The sequence below is a fragment of the Apteryx mantelli genome, chromosome 4, assembly GCF_036417845.1.
Source record: "Apteryx mantelli isolate bAptMan1 chromosome 4, bAptMan1.hap1, whole genome shotgun sequence".
NCBI lineage: Eukaryota > Metazoa > Chordata > Aves > Apterygiformes > Apterygidae > Apteryx > Apteryx mantelli.
The window spans coordinates 86,962,634-86,984,665 of record NC_089981.1 but is presented as its reverse complement, the minus strand read 5'-3'; the positions used below and the strand labels follow the sequence as shown (position 1 = coordinate 86,984,665).

At 63.1% G+C, this 22,032-nt stretch overlaps 1 protein-coding gene across 1 annotated transcript; it reads left to right on the top strand.

Moving 5' to 3' along the window:
- Positions 1–3,334: 3,334 nt before the first annotated feature.
- On the top strand, positions 3,335–6,925 carry PTGER2 (prostaglandin E receptor 2). Its single transcript, XM_013949635.2, has 2 exons — positions 3,335–4,186; positions 5,972–6,925. Exons 1-2 carry the CDS (start codon positions 3,335–3,337, stop codon positions 6,218–6,220), a joined length of 1,101 nt encoding a protein of 366 aa, XP_013805089.2. The 3' UTR covers positions 6,221–6,925.
- Positions 6,926–22,032: the final 15,107 nt, after the last annotated feature.

The window sequence follows — 22,032 nt, the reverse complement described above, 5'->3', positions numbered from 1 at the left end:
AGCACCGGCGCGTGAGACCGGTGGTGGGGCTAGGAAAGCTTTGGAAGAAAAACCACCTCTGGATTTTCTAAACGAATATCAGCTGGGTTTTTGATTTAAAAAGGCGGGAATCCAGCGATGTGGCCCATCCTTCCGCATGCAGGAGGGCTGATGTCCTCTACACCACCCCTGCCCACGGTGTCTAACCTGTCCATCAAAACCCACCAGGGATGGAGCGTGATCTCAACACTCTCCCCACCCGTAGATGTTGTCCCACAGAGGTTGATTCCACTTAGCTTTAGGGTTTCCGTGAAACGCATGCAGCTTTTCTGCAAGCCCAGAGGTTTTTCTCCGAGTGGAATGAACTCTGGAAATCTTCTCGGAGGGAAAACAACCCAACAACCCTTGGGAGGACATATGGTCCTTGTTAGAGACCAGGCACCAGGAGATAAACATGGAAGCACAAGGAGGAAAACAAACGCTTCCCAAGAAGCAGCGTACGAGGCACACCAACTGGCACGTCCCCGCTTCTGAGCTCAGCCGGGGGGGAACGAAACGCCCAGTAATTTTCCTATTATTGTAGAAATATCCCATCAGAGGCAACCGCTGGTTGAGAGGCCGAAAGCCCCAGATGGGTATTTAAGGCTCCATTAGCTGCCAGGAAAACAAGCTCCAGCACATGCCAAAACCCCCATCCTGTGACACGAAGCTCCAGGAAGGAGGGGCAGGCTGGGAAGCGCCGGAGCAACCACCCTCCAGGAGGCTCTAGCCTCCGAACGGCTGGACCGCAGCCTCCGTAAGCCGTTCCGATGGACCAGGCCAGGACTTCAACCTCCTTCCCTGGGGATGCCGAGGGCGGCAGGCACGGGAAGCCCGAGAGGCTGCTCCCGCGGGGTGGCGCAGGACCGGACCCAGATAGGGTTGGATGAGCGGATGAGCTGAGATGGGGCCGCAGCCATGGGAGGCCCCCGTCTCTCCGTGCCCAGCCGCGCGTGGGGCCGATCCGGGCGCTGTCTAAACCTCCCTGCTCCCCATCCCAGCCATCCCGTGAGCGCCCGGCCGTGGCCACGGAGCAGGGCCGGGCTCCGTGCGAGGTGCCCCCGCACCGTCTCCCACGCGCTGAAGAAGCTGCTGCGGCCGAGCGACCGGTGAAACCCAGACGGGGAATAGGAACAGCGCATCGGAAATGGAGGTGCTGTCACCAACCGCAGCGCAGGCAGCGCTAGAGCTGCCCGGTCTCACGCTTCCTTTGCGAGGTTCCTGTTGCAAAAGGGAGATTTTTAAAAACGGCAGCGAAAAGCAACCTGGCCGCGTCCCCGCCAGAGCCGACGGATGCTGCGTCACTTCACGGCATTCGGGCTGGGCAGCAGAGCGCCGCGCGAAGGACGGTGTCTCCCACGAGCGCCGCAGGCAGAGCGGGGTGCCCGGGTCCCGCCTGGCCCCCGGGTCGCCCGTGTCCCCGCTCGGAGGCCGAGCGCAAGCGCTGTGCCCGCGGCAAGGTGGGGGGAGGATGGGGGGGGGGGCCGCACTCGGGGAACCACGGTGCATTAGGCAGGAGCTTCCTGTGCCAGCTGGCGAGAGCAGAGCGGCGGCACGGGGAGGTTTTCCGGTGCAGAGGGTGCGAGGGCTGGTATTTAGGGCAGATGAGGCTGAGCGTAGCCAGGCCTGGAGCTGAACGTACCCTGGGGAGGGACGTGGGCTGGGCCTGGCGGGCAGCTCGTCCCCTCGCTGTGCGCCCAGGGACACCGACCGGCCCTGGGGCTCCCTGTGCGCCCAGGGACACCGACCGGCCCCAGGGCTCCCTGTGCGCCCGGGGACACCGACCGGCCCCGGGGCTCCCTGTGCGCCCGGGGACACCGACCGGCCCCGGGGCTCCCTGTGCACCCAGGGACACCGACCGGCCCCAGGGCTCCCTGTGCACCCAGGGACACCGATCGGCCCCGGGGCTCCCTGTGCGCCCGGGGACACCGACCGGCCCTGGGTCTCACTGTGCAGCCAGAGACACCGATCAGCCCCAGGGCTTGCTGTGCACTCAGGGACACCAGTCGGCCCTGGGGCTCCCTGTGCGCCTGGGGACACCGACCGGCCCCGGGGCTCCCTGTGAACCCAGGGACACCGACTGGCCCCGGGGCTTGCTGTGAGCCTGGGGACACCGACCAGCTCTGGGTCTCTCTGTGCACCCAGGGACACCGACCGGCCCCAGGGCTCCCTGTGCACCCAAGGACACCGACTGGCCCCGGGGCTTGCTGTGAGCCTGGGGACACCGACCAGCTCTGGGTCTCTCTGTGCACCCAGGGACACTGACCGGCCCCAGGGCTCCCTGTGCACCCAAGGACACCGACTGGCCCCGGGGCTCCCTGTGCGCCCAGGCACACTGACTGGCCCTGGGGCTTGCTGTGCACCCAGGGACACCGATCGGCCCCGGGGCTCCCTGTGCACCCGGGGACACCGACCGGCCCCAGGGCTCCCTGTGCACCCAAGGACACCGACTGGCCCCGGGGCTCCCTGTGCGCCCAGGCACACTGACTGGCCCTGGGGCTTGCTGTGCACCCAGGGACACCGATCGGCCCCGGGGCTCCCTGTGCACCCGGGGACACCGACCGGCTCTGGGTCTCACTGTGCAGCCAGAGACACCGATCAGCCCCAGGGCTTGCTGTTCTCTCAGGGACACCAGTCGGCCCTGGGGCTCCCTGTGCGCCTGGGGACACCGATCAGCCCCGGGGCTCGCTGTGCACCCAGGGACACCGACCAGCTCTGGGTCTCTCTGTGCACCCAGGGACACCAACCGGCCCCGGGGCTCCCTGTGCACCAGGGGACACCGACCAGCCCCAGGGCTCCCTGTGCACCCGGGAACACTGACCGGCCCCGGGGCTCCCTGTGCGCCCAGGGACACCCACTAGCCCCAGGGCTCCCTGTGCGCCCAGGGACACTGTTTGGCCCCGGGGCTTGCTGTGCACCTGGGGACACAGACCGGCCCTGGGGCTCCCTGTGCACCCAGGGACACCAACCGGCTCTGGGACTCACTGTGTGGCCCGGGCTCCTGGACTGGCCCCGGGGCTCGCCGTGTGCCCTGGGACCCACACTGGCCCCGGGACTCGCCACCCGGCCGGGGCTCCAGCACTGGGGCCGCTTCCGCGCCTGGGGCTCCCGGACCGGCGCCGGGGCTCGCAGCGGCACTGCGGCTCCCGCATCAGCGCCGGGGCTCCCGCAGCGGCCCCGGGGCACCCGGCCTGGCCCCGGCGGCGGGCGGAGCGGGGCGGCGCGGCGGGGGCGGGCGGAGCGGGGCAGCCCGGGAGGCGGCGCCCCGGCGGCGGCGGCGGCGGCGGCGGCGGCGCAGTGGGACGGCGGCGGCGGCATGAACGGCACGGGCCGGGGGCTGTGCGCGGGGGGCGAGACGCTGCCGCCCGGCGCCAGCCCCCGCATCAGCGCCCTCATGTTCAGCGCCGGCCTCCTGGGCAACCTGCTGGCGCTGGGGCTGCTGCTGCGCTGCCGCCGCGGCGCCCGCCCTCGCCCGCCCTCCCTCTTCCACGTCCTGGTGCTGGCCCTGGTGGTCACCGACCTGCTGGGCACCTGCTCCGTCAGCCCCTTGGTGCTGGCTTCCTACCACCGCAACCGCACCCTGACGGCCCTGGCTCGCGGCGGGCACATCTGCCTCTACTTCGGCTTCTCCATGAGCTTCTTCGGCCTCGCCACCATGCTCATCCTCTTCGCCATGGCGCTGGAGCGATGCCTGGCCCTGGGCCAGCCTTATTTCTACGAGCGCTTTCTCAGCCCCCGCACCGGCTTCGTCGCCCTGCCCGCCATCTACACCTTCTCCGCGGCCTTCTGCTCCTTACCTCTGATGGGCTTCGGACACTACGTCCAATATTGCCCCGGCACCTGGTGCTTCATCCAGATGCGCTTGGACTACCTGCGGCACAATGGCAGCAAGGAAGTGTCCGGGATGGACGTCACCTTCTCGCTGCTCTACGCCACCCTGCTGCTGTTCCTCATCCTCTCCGTGCTGCTCTGCAACCTCAGCGTCATCGCCAACCTGGTCCGCATGCACCGCCGGGGGCAGAAGACCCGCCGGCTGGCGACGCTGGAGCAGCCCCGGGCGTCCGGGGGCTGCGGTCGTGGGATATTCTCCATGGCGGAGGAGATCGACCACCTCCTCCTGCTCTCCATCATGACCATCATCTTCGTCATCTGCTCCCTGCCGTTCACGGTGAGTGCGCCTGCCTCTCCCCTGCGCTGGCGTCCCCCTCCCCAGCACCCCCATTTCTCTGCTCGCTTTATGAGGCTCTGCCCCGGACCGCTGCCCAAACCCAGCCAGCCTCGAGGGCTGAGACCAAAGCCTGGCTCCTCCTGACGCTCAGGAGATTCTGGGTCTGCCCCAAACCCTCGGCAAGTTTGCGTTTCCCACGGGGAATGGGGGAAATCACCCCTCGAGTCCCCAGGGCTGGTAGGAGACGGGGTGGCAGGAGCAGAGCTGCCCTCCGGGCAGTGTGGTGTGGGCACGGCCCCGGCAGCGGGCACCCGGGAGTCCCCTGGACCGCACAGCGGTCACCGCGGCTCCCGTGAGCCGGATGCTCCTCGCGGAGGTGTGAGCGGTGGCAGGGCGCGAAATCAGGCTTCAGAAGATGGGGATGAAGCAAATGCCGCTGGGTTGGGCGGGAAAGGAGCATCAGTGCCTGGGTAGCCAGAGTCACCCCAGCTCTGCGCGGCGAGGGGAAAGGATGGAGCGGGAGACGTGAGCAGGCAGCGCCTTCCCCGCGGCGAGACACGGATGTCCATTCCTCCGTACAAACCCCGGGCACAGGGATGGGGGATCGCTGGGAACAGAGCTCCAGGCCGTCAGCCACGGCGGCAGCAGTCCCAAGGGTCCTGGCCACATCCCATGCGACGCGGGAGCATGGGAACGGGTGCGGTTCCCCGAGCACCCACCCGAGCCGCGCACGGGGCTTGCAGCAGAAATTTGGGGGTTGAAACAGCGCGGGGACGCGAGGAAGAGGAGAAGGCAAGTCCCCCGGCCTCTCTGCCCGGGTTCGCACCGCCGAAGGGCTGCTCTGCCTCCGTCCGAGCGACGTCCCGGCAGCGCGCTTGCGCGTCCCGCATCATGCCAACCCGTGAGGTTCGGGGGGCACAGCGGGCGCGCGGCGGAGGCGGCGGGAGGATGTTTCGCCGTCGTTTTGTTTCCATTAGCAGCGAGTCCCCGCCGGGGCCGGGAACGCCGCCGGCGCTAACTCGGCGTTGGCAGAGTCGGATGCACGCTGCTTTCCCCGCGCGCTCGCAGAAGGAAGAGTCCCGGGGGAGAGCGCCGAACGGCAGCCTGCAGCCGCGCCGGGCTGTCTGGGGTTTAAGGCAGAGAAAAGGCAAAGTGGTCGCATCCGGGCGATCCCGAGCATCCTAGGATCCAGCCTCCACGTCCGGAGCACCCCCATCCATGGGCTGGAGTGAAGCTTTCCCGCTGCACCCCAAAAGCCTGCGTTTAGGTGGCGGGAACGCTGGGACAGGGCCAACGGCCAGGCCGGTTTGGGGCGGAGGCGGTGGGAAAGTGTCACCGGCGGGGACGTCGTGGCAGATGTCAGCAGCACCCGGAAACACCGGGGCTTTCCCGGACCCGGCGCCCGGGTGCTGGCACCTGCCTCTCGGCTGCTTTCCCGGTGGCTTCCCGCTGCCTGCCGCGTGGAGGACCCCAAAAGCGCTGCTCGCCCCCGTCCCCGTCCCCCCCCCCCCGGCAGCGATCACCCCCCCCGCCCCCGCCGCGCGCGGAGTGCCGAGTCACCCTGCCGGGAAGCCTGGCACGCGATGAGTCGGCACGGCTCAGGAAGCGCCGACGCGCGGGGGCCGGCCGGAGCGCGGCAGCCCCCGGGGTTGGGGGCCTCCGCGGAGCCGCCACCGCCGCCGGCGCTGCTCCTGCCGGAGCGGCCGCCGGCGTCACCGCGTTCGGGCTGGCCGGGGGCTCCGGCGAGAGCCCGCCTAGCGCTGCCGTGCCCGCCGTGTCTTGCAGATCCGTGCCTACATCAACAAGCTCAGCGAGGCGGAAGACGCCCACGACTGGGACCTCCTCGCTCTGAGGTTCCTCTCCATTAATTCCATCGTCGACCCTTGGGTCTTCGCCATCCTGCGGCCACCGGTCTTACGGCTCATGCGCTCCGTCCTGTGCTGTCAGATGTCCCAGGCGAGCCGGGGGAACGCACGAGCTCCGTCCGCTGCAAAGACAAAGCTGGCGCTACGGCTGAACTTGTGCGAGCAGTAGAGCCGGTGGCTTTTGGAGGAGCCGCCGGGCGGGCCGGGCTGCCCCGGGATGCGGTACAGCCCCCAGGGGTGTCAACGAAGCGCTGCTTTAGGACCGATAAACCTATATCTGCTGTACCGGGGACCAAGCCCTGGAGCTGCACCGGGCATCACGCCGAGCCGGGGAACCCGTGCGAAGCGAGCGCCGTCTCGGGAAACACTCGTGGTGGGACGGGATCCGAGGAGCTGACAAGTAACCAGACACTGGACAGGGCCGGTCCTGCCCGGCGCAGGACGCAGCCGGCGGTACGGAGGTGCGGGAGAGACGTGAAGGGGGTCTGCTCGGACACTACTGCCTCTTGGGAGGTCTGCAGGAGGTCACGGGCAAGTCCTTCTCCCTTGGCAAAGCCCGGCGCTCCCACCCCAGCCGAGCGGTCCAGCCTGTGCATCCTCCTCCTCCTCCTCCTCTTCCCATGTGCCCTGCCTGCTCCGGAGCAGGGCTTCCCGTGGCATCCCGGGTTGACCACAGCTTTGCTCTGGGACTCAGGGCTGCCGGAGCGAGGAGCAGCCGATCCCGCCGGCTCCCTCTGTGCAGAGATTTGGAGCTTTTTTTACATTTCTGCAGCTGACGTGGAAAAAACTCCCATATAATAAACACAGTCTCGGAGGAGCCTTCCGAACTGTGCGGGGTTTTCGGCTGAAGCCGCGCCGCGGCGGAGATGAGGCTCCCGGAGGGAATATGGCGCCTGCTGCCACGGGTGGGGGGGGGGGAAGTTGCTGAAATGTTTGCTGCGGAAAACCTCCCAGAAACCCTCGGGAAATGGGAGAGGGGAGCTTGGAGCGGAACCGCGGGCCTACGACTTAACGGAAAATGAAGATCAGCCCGCCCTGTTTTAAGGACGCGTGATAAAAATCTGTATTTTCCCCCTGCAGTGTGGCCCCTGAGTTACAGAAATAGCCTCACCCCTGGGCTGTTTTCTGGGCAGAAGCAGGAAAAAAACCCAACAACTTGCATTTCCGAGGGAAAATAAGGCAGCATCTGACTGCTGTTTTGCCGCGCTCAGGTCCGGGGGGGGGGTTTAACCTTCAGCTTGCTAAAGCCAGCGGCGGCTGGAAGCGGTCGAAGCGCTCAGGCTGTGCTGCCGGTCTGCAGCCCGGGCGTTTGCACTGCCCTAAAATTATATATCCCGAAGCCAGGGAAAGGCTGGATAAAGTTCATACCTGTTATCAAAACAAAGCAAAAAAAAAAAAGAAAAACCCTAAAAAAGTCAGAATTGATGTCACTGCTGTCAGGCAGCCAGGAGCCACAGGAAGTTTACTGGCCCCGGCGGAGCGTGTGGGCAGATGTCAGGCCTGGGATGCTCTTGCTTAAGCTCCGCGAACGCCCTCCCGGCAGCTCCCGGTGGGCGCCGGCACCCTTCCAGCGGGCCGCTGCTCTCGGGATGGGCTGGGGTTTCGGCCCGGCTGCGCCTCCTTGCTCCCCGAACCGGCGCTAAACCGCTAAATATCCCGCTGAGCCCCGGATTTCCCAAGCTGGCGGATCGAGGCCCCGCTCCGAGCTCAAGGGCACCCGGCCGCTGGCTCGGCTGCCGACCGCTAATTGCCGGCTGCTTGTTTTTTTGGGAGCTCTCTGGCTGCCGCCCCGGGAACGCTCGGAGCGTCCGTGCCGCGGGGGGCTGCCGGGCTCGGCGTTGCGGCGGAGCAGCTCGGCGCCGCCTCTCTCCTCCCTCCGGCGCCCCGGCGGGAGCCGCTTCGCTTCCTCCCTGCCCGGCGTTTCCTTATCCGAGAGCTCCGGGGACGCGCGGGCTTTGCCGTCTTCGGAAGGGACGAGCGCCGGGGCCGGGACCCGCCGGAGGTGCAGCCGGCCTCCTCCCGGCTCGGGGCTGCTCTCGGTTTGGCTCGGCTCCACGGCCACCTTCGCCTGGACCGAGAAAGAGGGAGGGAGGGAAAGAGAAAGGGAGCGAGAGAGAGGGACAGAGAGACAGAGAATGAAGGAAGAAGAAGGAGAGAAGGAGAAAGAAAAAGAGAGAAAAAGAGAAGGAGAGAGAAAAAAAGAGAAAGATAAGAAAGAGCAAGAGCAAGAAAGAGCAAGAGAGCGAGAAAGAGAGCAAGTGGAAAAGAAAGTGAAAGAGAGGAGAAGGAGAGGGAGGGGAGAAGGAGAGGGAGGGGAGGAGAGTGAGAGGGAGAAGGAGAGTGAGAGGGAGAAGGAGAGGGAGAAGGAGAGAGAGAGGGGGAGGGAGAGGGAGAAGGAAAGGGAGAGGGAGAAGGAAAGGGAGAGGGAGAAGGAAAGAGAGGGAGAGGGAGAGGGAGAAGGAAAGGGAGAGGGAGAGGGAGAAGGAGAATCACAGAATCACAGGATGGCTGAGGTTGGAAGGGACCTCTGGAGATCATCTAGTCCAACCCCCCTGCTCAAGCAGGGTCACCTGGAGCACACTGCACAGGATCACGTCCAGTGGGTTTTGAATATCTCCAGAGAAGGAGACTCCACCACCTCTCGGGGCAACCTGTTCCAGTGCTCTGTCACCCTCACAGTCAAGAAGCTTTTCCTCGTGTTCAGATGGAAGCATCTGTGTTTCAGTTTGTGCCTGTTGCCTCGTGTCCTGTCGCTCGGCACCACTGAGAAGAGTCTGGCCCCATCCTCTCGACACCCTCCCTTCAGATACTTGTACACGTTGATAAGATCTCCTCTCAGCCTTCTCTTCTCCAGGCTGAACAGGCCCAGCTCTCTCAGCCTTTCCTCATAAGAGAGATGCTCCAGTCCCCTAATCATCTTTGTGGCCCTTCGCTGGACTCGCTCCAGTAGTGCCACATCCCTCCTGTACTGGGGAGCCCAGAACTGGACGCAGTACTCCAGATGTGGCCTCACCAGGGCTGAGTAGAGGGGGAGGATCACTTCCCTCGACCTGCTGGCAACACTCTTCCTGATGCACCCCAGGATCCCATTGGCCTTCTTGGCCACAAGGGCACATTGCTGCCTCATGCTTAACTTGGTGTGCACCAGCACTCCCAGGTCCTTCTCCGCAGAGCTGCTTTCCAGCAGGTCAACCCCCAACCTGTCCTGGTGCCTGGGGTCATTCCTCCCCAGGTGCAGGACCCTGCACTTGCCTTTGTTGAACTTCATGAGGTTCCTCTCTGCCCATCTCTCTACCCTGTTGAGGTCCCTCTGAACAGCAGCACAGCCTTCTATCAGCCACTCCTCCCAGTTTTGTGTCATCTGCGAACCTCCCAAGGGTGCACTCTGTGCCTTCATCCAGGTCATGAAGGAGAGGGAGAGGGAGAGGGAGAAGGACAGGGAGAAGGAGAGGAGAGGGTGCACGCAGGTGCACACGCCGGGGATCGGCACGCGCTAGCGCAGCCCATGGGCCGCTCCGAGTTGCGCCCCGCGGCCAGGGGAATTGCGCTCTGTCTCTCTTTTCTTTGCTGCCTCCTCCTGCAGCTCTCGGGCTCCTTCCAGCCCGTCTCCGCGAGGCCGGCCAGGGCTGGGGACATCACATGCTGTCGGAGCCCCAGGTGCCAGCACCTAAATCTGCACACTCCGCCGGAGTTGCCCAGCGGGACGGTTTGCAGCCGGTGGGGACGGCATGAGCTGCGATGCTCCGTGCAAAACTTCTGTTTGCATCTTTGCAGCCGCCTGCTGCTTCCGAGGCAGCTTGAGGCTCTCCGCACCCCTGTGCGTTAATGTGACCCCCCCCCCCCCCGGCCCCTCCGTCCCAGCGCGGCTCCCGTCTGCCTGGATTCGCGGGTCCCTTTTTGGACGCCAGTGACCGAGAGCAAGCGCTGGCCTCCGACGGCAGCTCCGGAGCAGAGAGCAATTTAAATCGAGCTGAATTTTACCTTGCAGCCTGTTCGGCAGCGGTGTCGCCGCTGTCCCGAAAAGCCGCTATTTCGCGCATGCCCTGAACACCTTGGCTTAAAATCAGAGCTTGTGGCCAAGCGCCGAAACCCGGAATGACTTATAGATTTGGGCCGTTCCCTGTCCTTTTTACGCTTACGAGATCTTGGAAATATCAAGGCTGTTATCTGCCGTGTTGCTGCCATTCTCGCAGCTCTGGGATTGCCGGTGGCTTTCCGGATCCTGGCAGACTCCCAGCTTTCCACCTCTGCCGCCGGCACCCACCTGCGGCTCCGGGAGCTGACGGAGACGGGAGGAATGTGGAAGGGAGCGGTGCAACCCACCCCGCCGACCGCCTCCGGCAGCTCCGTGCCCCAACAGGACCCGCTTCCCGCTGGGGCCGGGTGGCGCGTGCCGATCAGCCGGGGGACATGTCCGTGCCGGCACTCGCCATCGGGAGAAGCCGGTGGCGAGGGATACGCTAGCTAGCGCTGGCTCCCTAAATGTACACGGACAAGCTTCCAGGCTTGCCCAGCCGCCGCTCGCATCCAAGGAAATGCCGGCAAAAGGGAAGCGCAGCATTTCCAGGTTTGTTTTGCCGCTAAAACAGCCCCAACCCCCCCAGCAGAACGGGCTCAGCTCTCGGCTTGTCTCCCCATCCCGGGCTGTGTCCGGTGGGCTGTGCCGCAGCCGGACTTGGGCACCCAGAAGCTCCAGCAGGGCCAGCTGAGCCGCGGTGGCACTTGGTTGTGCGGCGCTGGAGCCGGGAAGGGCAAAGCCTCCTTCCTCGGCCGGGCGCCGCAAGATATTCAGAAGCGACAGGTCTCCCTGGTCCCCGTGTGAAAGCTCAAAAGCTTTTCTTTTTATTTTTCCCCCCCTTTCCAAGTGGATTTCCCTGAAACGTAGCAACATCCGTGGTCAGCCAAGCTTTGCAGTCTGCAGGGGAAAGCAGTCACTCTGCCAGTTCTGGTGCAGTTCCCAAAGCAATTTTTAGTCTTTAAAAAGCAAGAGACTAAACAGTGTCAGACTCATGTCAAGCATCTGGCATCGAAGAGGCCATAAAAGCAGCAATCCGCAGCGAAGCCCGACAGCTTGCAAACCGCCCCGCACCAAACGCTCCGACCTCTCCTGCAAACCCGTTTTATTGGGTTAGAGGCAGGATCCTGTCAACAGCTTCATGAGCCAAACTTGTGCAAAGAAGACGAAAGCTCAAAGGTCCCAGGGTTTCCGGGCCGGTCCCGTGCAGAGCAGAGAATATTAGTCACGCTGCAAAGCTCTGCGCCATGCGGGTGCCCACCTCCGCAGCCGTGAGCAGCTGCCGCCGCCTCCTCCGGTTTCGCTGCGCTTCTCCCTCATCTCCCCCAGCTGCAGAAGTTGCCAGTTTGCGGCTGAAATAAAAACCCTTTAAAAAAAAAAAAAAAAAGTTTGCTCGTCTAAGCGGCGAGGTCCTTTAATGGTCAAAACGCAAGTCCGCAGGGTGTTCCCGGTTTGCACTGAAACAGCCCGGCGCTGCTCGGCAGATGTATCTCCTCGGCTTCTGCTCTGAAATCGCCTGCTGCTTTAGGGCCGTGAGACTCCTCTCTCGGTCTCAAAGACGAGGCAAACCTCGTCCTCAAACCTCAACCCAGCAAACCGAGCTTGTCCTCGGGGAGGAGAGCCCTCCGCAACGGTACAGCAGGTATTTTCTCTGCCGGCCTGGCCGGGGCCCCTGCAACGGCAGATGGGCAGAAACCGCAGCGGGGAGGTGGAGCAGCGCTTCCAGGCTTAGCAGCTTCCACAGCTGCTGGGTGAGGAAGCAGCTTATCTGCCCTGGGCAGAAGCCACCAGCTGAAAACCCTCCGCCGACTGCGGGGCAGTGACCTGGAAGGCTGCTTTGCTTTTTGCGATGGGTGCAAGGAAGGGGCGGCACAGGGAATGGCGCAAACAAGGGTGATTGATGGTAACCAGCAGTTAGGACCGAGCTCATTCTTTAGCGGTGCGATGAGCAAAGCTGTTTCCTCCAGAAGAGTTGTCTGGACCCCATAGAAGAGGGAACTGGTAAGGTGCAGCTGGACGTGGCTGTGGATTTGAGGCCATAACTGCAGAATCACAGAGTAGCTGGGGTTGGAAAGGACCTCTGGAGATCGTCTGGTCCAACCCCCCTGCTCAAGCAGGATCATCAAGACCAGGTTGCCCAGGACCATGTCCAGTTGGGATTTGAATGTCTACAAGGATGGAGACTCCACAGCCTCTCTGGGCAACCTGGTCCAGTGCTCTGTCACCCTCACAGTCAAGAAGTTTTTCCTCATATTCAGATGGACCTTCCTGTGTTTCAGTTTGTGCCCGTTGCCTTGCGTCCTGTCGCTGGGCACCACTGAGAAGAGTCTGGCCCCATCCTCTCGACACCCTCCCTTCAGATACTTGTACACGTTGATAAGATCTCCTCTCAGCCTTCTCTTCTCCAGGCTAAACAGGCCCAGCTCTCGCAGCCTTTCCTCATAAGAGAGATGCTCCAGTCCCCTAATCATCTTTGTGGCCCTTCGCTGGACTTGCTCCAGTAGTGCCACATCCCTCTTGTACTGGGGAGCCCAGAACTGGACGCAGTACTCCAGATGTGGCCTCACCAGGGCTGAGTAGAGGGGGAGGATCACCTCCCTCGACCTGCTGGCAACACTCTTCCTGATGCACCCCAGGATCCCATTGGCCTTCTTGGCCACAAGGGCACATTGCTGCCTCATGGTTAGCTTGGTGTCCACCAGCACTCCCAGGTCCTTCTCCGCAGAGCTGCTCTCCAGCAGGTCAACCCCCAACCTGTCCTGGTGCCTGGGGTTATTCCTCCCCAGGTGCAGGACCCTGCACTTGCCTGTGTTGAACTTCATGAGGTTCCTCTCTGCCCATCTCTCTACCCTGTTGAGGTCCCTCTGAACAGCAGCACAGCCTTCTATCAGCCACTCCTCCCAGTTTTGTGTCATCTGCGAACCTCCCAAGGGTGCACTCTGTCCCTTCATCCAGGTCATCGATGAAGATGTTAAACAGCACCTGCCCCAGTATCGACCCCCGGGGGACACTGCTGGTGACTGGCCTCCAGCTGGACTTCATGCCGCTGATCACAACCCTCTGAGCCCCGCAGTTCAGCCAGTTTTCAGTTCACCTCACTTATCCAGCCTGAGCTCCATCAGCTGGTCTATGGGGATGTTATGGGAGACAGTGTAATTGCACCGGAACAAGACAGCCTGGAGGGTGGACGCTGAGCGTGGCAGAAGGAAACAACTGCGAGGACAGGGAGGTGGGACAGGGTCATCTGCAGACACAAGGAAGGGGGAGGACTAGAGGGAGAGAAAACAAAGCGGGACACCCAACCCCAGGTAACAGCAGGCTCCTGGCCTGGGGCTTTGGAGATGTCCCACTGCCAGGAGACATCTGAGGGCAGAGGGGCCTTCTTGACATCAGGGCTGGAGCAAGGGGCATTAAACGAGGAAATAGAGGAAGGGGACTGGGAGAGACACACATAACCCCCGTGGCTGGCAGGGCTGCTCCTACAGCTCTGATGTCTCAAAGCTTATTTCTTTCTGCGTGGGATGAAGCTGGGATGAAGCGAACACCTTCATCTGCCCAGAGAGCTCAGGGAAAGCTGTCATCCCGTGCATGGCATGGAAAGAGGAGCAGTGCACGCAAGCGGCCTGCAGCAGGTAGAGGTCTGTGTCAGCCCCAAGCCAGGCGCGGGGACAAGCAGCCCCATGGGTTGAGGAGATCTGAGATGTCTCCTCTGGAGTGAGGTGCAGCACAGCTCATTGGCTATGCAGGGAGCCAGAAGAGGAGCTCGGATGGAGAAAGCTTCATGGAGGACATCTACACTTGGTCAGATGAATCCCTCCATACCTTCCCAGGAACACATCATGAGAGGTCCCAGTGCCCATAACTACCACAGCCATCACAGAGAAGATGCGAGTTCAGGGAAAGCAGGACATGGTGTTTCTCTGCCTTGGTGTCCTCTCCATGCTCCCTGAGCACCTCTTCCCACCTCACTCCTCATCAGTATGGTTCCTTCTCCCCAGGCCTGTCCGTCTGTCCGCCCAGGCCGTGCTTCCCTCATCCCGGGGCGCAGGAAGGAGCACCGAATCCCACGGCCCCGCGGGAGAGAGCCGGCAGCGCCGCGGTTGCTCAGCCGGCCGCTGAGTCAGGCTCCCACGCACGCTGGCACGCACGGCGCGTTCCCTTCTCCGGCCGTGGCGACGTGCTCCGTCACAGCCACGGCGGCGGCGTCACGCCTGGAGGCCGGCCAGCGCTGCGAGCAAGCGGGCAATTCCCCCTCCAGCCTGGATCGATGTGGGAAACTAAGGAAAATTAATAAAGCTGCTAATGGGAAAACCACCTGCCTTCCCGGGCCGGGGATGCTGCCTGCTGCTCCGTGCTCGGCAGCGCGGCTCACCGGGAGCCTTTAAGCTGCTCGTTTCCTCCGGCTCCCAGGGAGCTGTAACTGGCTTCGCTCCTATTAGTGCTGGCAGCCTTCGCCGGGATGCTGAACGGTCTCCGCCTTGGCTGAACTCTCCCATCCCGCGGCCGGCGCGGGGGGCTGCGAGGGGCAGAGCCCCGGAGCTCGGGGGGCTCCCGCTCCGCCGTTCAGGAGGCTTCGGGGCAAACGCCGGCGAAATCCTCCCGCTCCGTTCCCGCATTCGCTTCGCTCGGGCCATGCCTCCCGAGGCCCGTAGCCACCGCGCACGCGGGGCGCCAGAAGCAAGCTTTTATCCCTGTTATCCTGAGCGCCTTCCTCTGCCAGGGGAAGGCAGGGTTGGCTGGGACAGATGTGAAGTTTCAGAGCAGGCAGTTTCGAGCAGAGTTAAAAAAAGCAGTGAGTGTGTTTACAAGAAGCCATTCCGAAGCTGCTTGCGTTGCCTGTGTTTATCCGGGCACATTCGTGCTACCAGAGTCTTGGCCACACGGATAATGGCGAGCGATGGGGTTTTGTCGTGCAGAGTGGGTGTATATACAAGAGGGGACATTTATTTGTCACAAGCAGCTGCTATTTCCTCCGTTAAAGACATTTTTCATGCAATTGGGGGTGGGAAACCCTCGTGTGCAGCAGCGCTGGCTCTCGAATGGCCCCACAGAGTGACTCATCTCTCCGTGAGGACTCTCCACCATCACGTCCGTCCGGCAAAGCCCGGTCCGCTCAGTGCACTTGAGGTAGATGAGAGCGGCTCATGCCCTGGCCGGAGGGCTCAGTTTCCCAAATGAGTCACGGAGAAGCATTGCACGGGGGCTGCCAGAGCAGAGCCCCGGGCTCTTGGAGCGCTTGCAATTGCAATTGCATCCGGCGTCGTTTTTGGCCTTTCTCCCGGCGCGCCTGCCCGTCAAATAGTGCTGCGTCTAGCAGGTTCCCCTGCCCGTAGCCCTTTGCCTTCGACCCCCGGTTCGTTGCCTTTCGCCTTCCCAAACTCTGCAGCTCAGCCGGCCCCGCGACTCGGGCGCTCGCTGCAAGCAGCGTCTCGGGGAGCAGGAAGCTTGCGCAAGCCGGGGCGCTCGGGGCCAGCTCTCCCCCTCGGCGCACGCCAAGAGGCTCTTCATGCTGCTCGTTATTTCTTCTTAAAATTAATGCCCTACGATTATTATAATAAAGCTTTAATATAGCAACGTTCATAATTAATAATGTCTCTTAGAGGGAGGCTGAAGGGCTCTGATGTGAGGCAGAGACCCTCCTGCCTCCTTTTTGCAGGACGCTTGGGAGCTTTCAAGCCAACCTTCGTCACCCGCTTAGCAAACACCACGCGCCTCGCTGCTTCGCTTTATTTCTTCTCCTGCCGGGCTGCGAGCAGCTGACGTTTCCTCACATGTTTTGCAAAGGAAACGCCAAGGCAGGGAGGATTTCATTGCACGGGAGCGTTTGCTTTGAGAGCTGCCTTTGCAAAGCGGCGCTCCAAGCGTTTGCAGATCGCAGTTAACTGTCTTCTCCTGCCGGCTGGGGATTGTGGTGACTTTGTGGGCACCACGGGGGCTGGATGTGCAGGGGCTGGAGCAGCGGACTTTCGCCAGGGAGCGGTGCGGATGCCTGGCAAGGTCGGGGCTCGCTTTGGCACCCCGTGACTCTGCCCTGCTTTCTCCCACCCGGCAGCTCTGCCCTGCGGAGCGGGAGCCCGAGAGGCCCGCGGGCAGGGAAAGGACACCCAGGGGACCCCGTTTGCCTGGATGGATGGTCCAACATCTGGTGGTGGTGTTCCTGTCCTCCTAGAGGGTCCTTATCATCATACAGGGTCCCCGTGGGGTCCGTGTCTTCATCGGGGGTCCCTGTCCTCCCAGGGAGGTCACTGTCATTGTAGAGTGTCCTAGTAGGAGGTCCCTGTGGGACCCCGTCATCATAGAGGGTCCCTGTCCTCCTAGAGGGTCCCTTTGGGTCCCTGTCCTCATAGGGGGTCCCTGTCATTGTAGGAGGTCCTCGTCCTTGCAGGGGGTCCTTGTCCTCCCAGGGGGTCTCTGTGGGGTTCCTGTCCTTGCAAGGGGTCCCTGTCCTTGGAGGAGGGTCGCTGCGGGGTCCTTGTCCTCATGGGGGGGTGTCTCCTTCCTTGCAGGGGGTCCCTGTCCCCGTAAGGAGGGGGGTCCCTGTGCCCCAGGGGTCCACGGCAGCCAGGAGAGCTGGGACGCCTCCCGCCGGCACCACCTCCCAGGCCCAGGAACGCCGCCTCGCTCTGGCAGGCATCCAAGGGAACCGGGGGCTTTCTCAACCGCCTTCCATGTGCAGAGCGCATCACAGCCGCCCGGGGGGAATCCGGAGAAGGGCTCATCCCGGCAGGGATGCGGCTGCTGCAGCAGGGAACCCCCCTGCAGCCTGTGCCGGGGCACGGGCGCCGCTCGGGGGGGGCCGCGTGGCATGGCCGGTGCAGGGTCCCCGCCGGCCCAGTTTCCAAAGAGCCTCGTGGGCTCGGAGGGACGGTGCTTAAGGAAAAAAAATCACGGGACGCAAAGGAGGCCCAAAATGAGCAGCGGAAGGGCTGTGATTGACCTGCTTTAGCTCATATCCTCGGAAACATGGAGCTGGGAGAGCCGGCTGGGAGAGGGGAGAGCAAGGGCGGCTCCAGCGGCTCCCTCCCTTGCTTGGTAGCCTGTCTCCATCGACAGACACTAGCCAAAATTCAGCAAACGGGGAGGGGGTCTCCCATCCTTTGCAGCAGGCCCTAAACGTCCCCGTGCAGGAGCTCAGGATCGGCGAACGCAGGGCAGCACTACCAGCCGGGACCCTGGGGCACACGAATGTCACGGCCAGCCCGGACGCGGCCTTTGCTGGCGTGCACGTCACTGAGACCTGCAAAGCTCGTTAGGTCCCGAGTGCGGTGCCCGGCGCGTCCCCGGGGAGCGGGAAGGGCTCGGTGGCGCGGTGGTGGCCCAGCCTCTGCCCCCGTAGCCTCGAGCTGCATCCGTGTCCCAGGACTTCCGCCAAAATCCCGCCCCACTGGAAGCCGGGTAGGGCCCAGACCTCGGCGGCGATGAGTGCGAGTCTGGTGAGGAAGGCTCTGAAGGCTCAGCATCGCCACGTCTTCTCCCCGCTTGCAGCCTTGGCGCTCCGGCTCCTTCCGAGCAGTGGGAAGCTGCACGTCCGCAGAGCCCTTTGCCCCGTGCGGACAGGGCCGGCATGGTCCAGGGAAATGCCTGCCCTCGGGCAAATCTGAAATCGGCAGCAAAGAAAACGAAATAAAGCAGTTCCCTGCCTGCTTTGCCAGCGGTTTTGCACCCGAAGCCTCCAGCTTCTTGTCTCACTGCTGCCTCCTCCCTGACCCGAAGGGAAAAGCAAGAGGGGAAGGAGAAGCACGGTGACCAGGAGCTTTGGAGGACGCTTGTCCCTCCGGGGTCCCTGGGTGGCCTCGGTGCCAGCCCGGTGCCGCTGCGGGTTTACGCACTCGTGGGTGCAGGGCTCTCATTTCCGTGCGCTTTACCGCGTGCAGGAGAGGGAGCAGCGCAGTGCCGAGGGGGCCGCTGCCCTCTCCTGCCGGTGGGCTTTGCAGGCAGGAAAGCTCCCGCGGAGAAGGAGCCGGGCTGTTAACCCTGGAGAGACCCGGCCGCAGCGCTCCGTCGGGCAGTCACGGAGCAGGAACGGCCGGTGCTGCCGGGATCGGCCCGCCAAGCGGGTACCGCGGCAGGTCGAACCTGGGCCGTGCAACCCCGGCGGTTATCTCGGCTCCTTCCCGCACTGCGCCACTCGGGTTTCGACATCCCGCTTCCTCTTGGAAGCCACCGTCTTCCCAGGATGCTGGCACTGGCTTAGGGAGAGAAGTGGGGTTTTTAGCAAGAGGGGAATTTGGAAAGTTGAAAAACCCAGGGAAGGGTAAGGAAGGGGCTGGATTCTGGCTCTGTGTACATCATCCCTTCCAAGGAATTGGATCCAGATGTCTCGGACTGTTACTGGTGCCGGGTCGGGCTTGCATCCCGCTGTGCGACTGCCTCCCCGGGCTGCCCGGCAGAGCAGGAAGCAGCAAGGACGTCGGGCTGCTTGAGCTCAGACAGCTGCAAAGTGACCCAGACCGATGACCGCTGTCCTGTCACGCTCGGCCCCTGGCGCAGTGAGCCACGCGCTCCGCTTTCTCCGGGGTCCCCGGAAAGCCGGGAGGAGCGAGCCGACTGCCCGGCCGCGGCGAGTGGGCAATGTGCTGTCTGGAGCGGTGAGTCCCAGCCCGTGCCCCCAGCTCGTGGGCTCCCCCCGCCACGGCTCTCCGCTGTGTCCTCTGGGGGGACGGGGACGGGGATGGGGACGTCCCTGAGGCTCCCAGGCTGCCCCTGTTCCCCGGGCTGGCAGCTCCCCTGGACCTGGGCACTCTGGCTGCTGCCCACGGACATCGTTCCAGCTTTGCTCCTGGAAACATTCGCAGTTATTTTTGGGCAGTAACTGCCTTCCCAAATATTTGCTTTGGTGTTAGTGCGCGGCCCCACTGGCAGCTGGGGCTGCCCTTCTCTGCTCACCGCTGCAGAAAGCTGGGGCATCCAGCTTCCAGCCGTCCCATCCGCCCAGGGATGCGTTCCCCCTGTGGTTGGGGTCTCACCTCTCCCCGTGGGCCTCTTCTCCCACCCACGATGATCCAGGATGGTCAGAGGGTCACTCAGAGCCCACCAGCATCTGCCGGGGTCACCCAGTCCTCCGAAGCAAAGGGCTCCCATTCCCCAAAAGGGTCACTCACGACTGAGCCCAGGTGGCAGAGAGAAGACCCCCAAACTTAAAACGCAAGGGGACTCTGAGGAGACGCCAGCTCGCGCCGCATGGAGAGGCTCTGCTCTCCGCTTTCCTCCAGGCAGGACCAGCACTAAGTCATGGAGCAAGGCTGCGTAAGGGACGCCGTGGTTTCCACCCCCAAAGAGCCCACGTCAGCCCTGGGTGCAGGGAGCTGTAGCAACCCGTCGGCGTCTTTGCCCCCACCGGGGTTCCTGGTTTTCATTCTTTGAGGATGCATGTGAAGAGCCCTGGGAGTCCAGCCCGTGGGCTTGGGCAGCTGCCATCGGAGAGAGAACAACATCGCCCCGTTTGGCGATACGATTATTTGTTTTGCGAGCAAGCCAAGAAATCCCCAGCCGATGGAGCAAAGGCCCTTCCCCACCTCCAACCCAAGCTGATAGGGCTCCGGGCTGGAGCGAAGCTGGAGCCTTCCCAGCACGGCCCTGCTGGGGAACCGGCCCATGCGTTACCACCCAGGGCTGAATCATGGTGTTGCAGCCACAGCTGCTCTTTCGACACACGAAAGGGATTTGGCAATCCCCGCGGGCTATTAATAGCGCTGGGCTGTTTTGTGAGAGCCCCGTGCCGGGCTGGATGAGTGCGGTTCCGCAGTGAAGCACAGCAAGCTCCGAGAGAGGTGAAGCACTGAGTTTACCTAAGGAGAGGTCGGGCGAGCGGGGAAATCAAGTGCCGGGGAGCAGGAAGCGGAGCGGTGCCCTCTCCTCCCTTATCGCCTCCGATGCCCGCGCTGGCTCCGCCGAGCCAAGCGGGAACAATGAACAATGAGTCCTGCGACGTGGCGCCAGGGGATGCGCCACCTGCGCTCCCGGCCCGGCCCTGCGCGCCCCGGGGGACCCCCCAGCCTGGGCCGATCCTGCTCCCGGGGTGGGTGGGAAGATGCCACAAAGGGATTTCCATGGGAAATCCTGTTCTTCTCCCAGCTGGGTCCTTTGACCTTACCCAGTGGGCATGACAGCCATCCTGCAAGGTCCCTGCAGGGACACCCACCTTGGGGACAGAGCAGGACACCTTAGCGGTGGTGCAATGCCAGTGGGAGATGCTGGAGAAGGGCATCTCTTCCTTATGTTGGGAAGGAAAAATACAGAGAGGGCATTAGGAGAGGAGGTCACCTGCGCTGGTGAGAAGTTATCACAAAATAAAAGGCAGCCCGTAGAGGTTACCTGCTCCCTTGCACGTGATGCTCAGTCTGTACCAGGATCACGGCTGGTTTGGGCTGCTCAGTCCTGGCTCCATCCAGATCCCCGCCTCCGGGAGGAAGGAGTCAGCTCTGCCCCCACATCCCCGAGTCCCAAACGCTGCCCAGGACGGGAGCAGGGAGCCTCCACAGCGTGGGAGCCAAGGGAAGGAGCCGCCATCTCAGCCACCCTGCAAGCTGCCACTGGCCGTGTGGGGTTGGGTGCTGGCTCCTACCTGCCTCGCTGGGCTCTCCCCGCTGCCTCTGGAGCACAGCTGTATTTTTAGCAATGGAAGCACCAGACGGAAGAACCACCCTATGCAGCAAGGAAACCCGGCCCGCCTGATGGGCACCCGTTATCTCGTATCCCAGCTCCATCCTGCCCCGTGCTCTCCCTTCCCCAGATCTACGTGAGCACAGCTCCTCTGCTCGTCTTCTGCCGTGCTAATACTATTCCAAGTACTTCCCTTCCCATCCCCAGACAAACGTGTGCCCGTCTCCAGATTCCTCCCAGATCGTTCACCAGCACCGCGTCCCGGTTAACCGGCCCTGCGCTGCCCCAGCCTCCCCTCCCCTCGCTGGGCAGGGAGCAAAGGCATCGCGTGACCTCGGTGAGCGGGTTTGGGTCTGACAGTGTCAGCTCTGCAGTGCCATGGGCTTTGGGATCAGGGGGCCAGGATGGTTTGTGTCACCCCTTTGAGATCAGACGCTCCCATCCCAGGTGTGGGCTGACATCCAGCTGCCTGCCTTGAGCCTCTCTGGGCCAGGCCGATTGCAGAAAAAGCCTTGGCAGAAGAGTTGCCTCACTCAGTAACTCTGGATGGAGAGCCCCAGCTTCGCTCTCAACCAGCCACCGCGGCTCCTTCGCTGCTGGGAAAGTCCCGCAGGCAGGGGAGGGTGCGGGGTGCGTTCCTGAGGCTACCTTGCGGGAGGGCTCACAGCCAAGCTGTGCTGGAGAAGAACCTGCCCTGCAGGCTGGCGGCTGGGAAACCACCTCTGCCAGGCCCAGCTGGGCCAAACAGCCAGACTGGATGAGGCAATTGCTCCCCACCACCTCCTTCCTCCCTCCTGCACCCGGCCGCAGCAGATGTTCTGTCCTTGCATGGCACCAGGCACCAGCAAGTACGAGAGATACGAGCCAGACCACCAGGTCCTGTCCTGGTTCACATCCTGGCAGTGCTACCACCAGGGATTGCTGGCACGGCAGCTGCCTGTGCGCAGGCAAACGTGTCCTTCCCACGCCTGGCTCCTGCATCACAGCATCCCCTCTCTGTCCCTTCCCACTGCCAAGGGGTCTGTGCTTCGTTCCAGGAGGTGACATCCTCTCCTGCATACCTCCTCTCTGCTGCAGCCTCAGCTTTCGCCGTCACACAGCTATATCCCTATTGCACAGCTGCACGGAGAGCCTGGCCACGGAGCGATGCTGACCAAGAGGGACTGTGGCCATCAGTGGTTCAGGGCACTAAGGCTGGTAGAGGCAGAGAACAGCCAGTTTGGAAAACTCACCTTCCGCCACAGGGATTGAGACCATCCAGGGAAAAGCTGCTGTTTGCTTGGAGGGCCAGAGAGCTGGGAGAAACAACGTGATTGCTTCATGATGTCCCACGGCTTGGAAAACGTCCAGCAAAGACATCAGTG